The 1,104-nt window shown below is 53.1% G+C and overlaps 1 protein-coding gene across 1 annotated transcript; it reads left to right on the top strand.

Annotated features, from left to right (window-relative positions):
• Nucleotides 1-21: 21 nt before the first annotated feature.
• On the top strand, nucleotides 22-1,098 carry PRF1 (perforin 1). Its single transcript, XM_010175614.1, has one exon. The coding sequence runs from the start codon at nucleotides 22-24 to the stop codon at nucleotides 1,096-1,098; it is 1,077 nt and encodes a 358-aa protein (XP_010173916.1).
• The last annotated feature ends 6 nt before the right edge of the window (nucleotides 1,099-1,104 follow it).

The following is a 1,104-nucleotide window of genomic DNA, read 5'->3' as shown; positions in this document are numbered from 1 at the left end:
GGGGTCGGAAGTGGAAGTGTCATGGCCGCCGCGTGCCAGAAGGTCCGAAGAAGCAACCAAGTCAACGTGACCTTCAACGAACTCTTCCAAGAGAGGTTGGTGGAGGTTGAAGGTGGTGAAGAAGATGGCGATCTACTCTACGGTAGGCTTGAGGCCTACACAAGATGGTTGCGGAGTCTCGTAGCCACACCAGGCTTGGTGGTAGCCCATGTCCAACCTCTCCACACTCTTTTACCACGAGATGACCCCAAAAGAAGAGCTTTAAGAGCAGCCATCGGTCATTTTATCACTTGGAGATCCATCAGAGTCAACTGCAGCCATGTTTGTCCCATCACTAGCAACGGCGGCCATCTTGTCGGCTCATGTCAATGCCGATGTTCTACCAACGCCGTGGTCAACGCCGATTGTTGCTCCAGGCATCGTGGTTTGGCTAGGATGGTGGTGATGGTGGACACCGGGTGGGGTTGGAGTGGAGATCATTTCTCCATGACCGATCCATACGTCCGGGTGATTTTTGGTGACCATCAAGCTCAAACCTCAACGTTGTGGAACACCAACCGACCACGTTGGAGGACACGGTTGGATTTAGGGGTGGTGACCTTGATACCCAACGTTGGGTTGAAGGTAGAAGTGTGGGATGAAGATAATCAATGGGATGATGATTTGTTGGGGGTTTGTGAGGAGATGGTGGAAGCTGGTGGTGACCATGAAGTCATCTGCTTCCCCGGAGGTGGACATTTGAGGTTTAGCTATAAGGTGACTTGTGGACCATCTCTTGGTGGACCTCTTTGCCATGACTACGTGCCACAAAGCCCACGAGGTGATGGGGGGCTCTATAGGTTCTCCAATTGGCCACCAAGACCTGGAGATGGACATGTCAAGTGGCCCAACCAAGAGGAAGATGATGATGATGATGAGGATGATGGTGGCAACCAGGAGAACCTCAACCTTGAAGGTTCCTGGGAGGATCTTGGAGATCAATGGGGTGAGCCCACGGATGCGTTTGGTGACCTCCCGGAGCCTTTGTTGGGCTTCAAGGAGGTTCCTCCAGAGATGGAGCCATCATCTGGGGCTGGGGAGGTTCCTCCAGCCCCATAAGTTCCA

The sequence above is a fragment of the Antrostomus carolinensis genome, unplaced genomic scaffold (genome assembly GCF_000700745.2).
Source record: "Antrostomus carolinensis isolate BGI_N321 unplaced genomic scaffold, ASM70074v2 scaffold46289, whole genome shotgun sequence".
Classification (NCBI taxonomy): Eukaryota; Metazoa; Chordata; class Aves; order Caprimulgiformes; family Caprimulgidae; genus Antrostomus; species Antrostomus carolinensis.
This window is presented reverse-complemented; position numbering and strand designations above follow the sequence as displayed.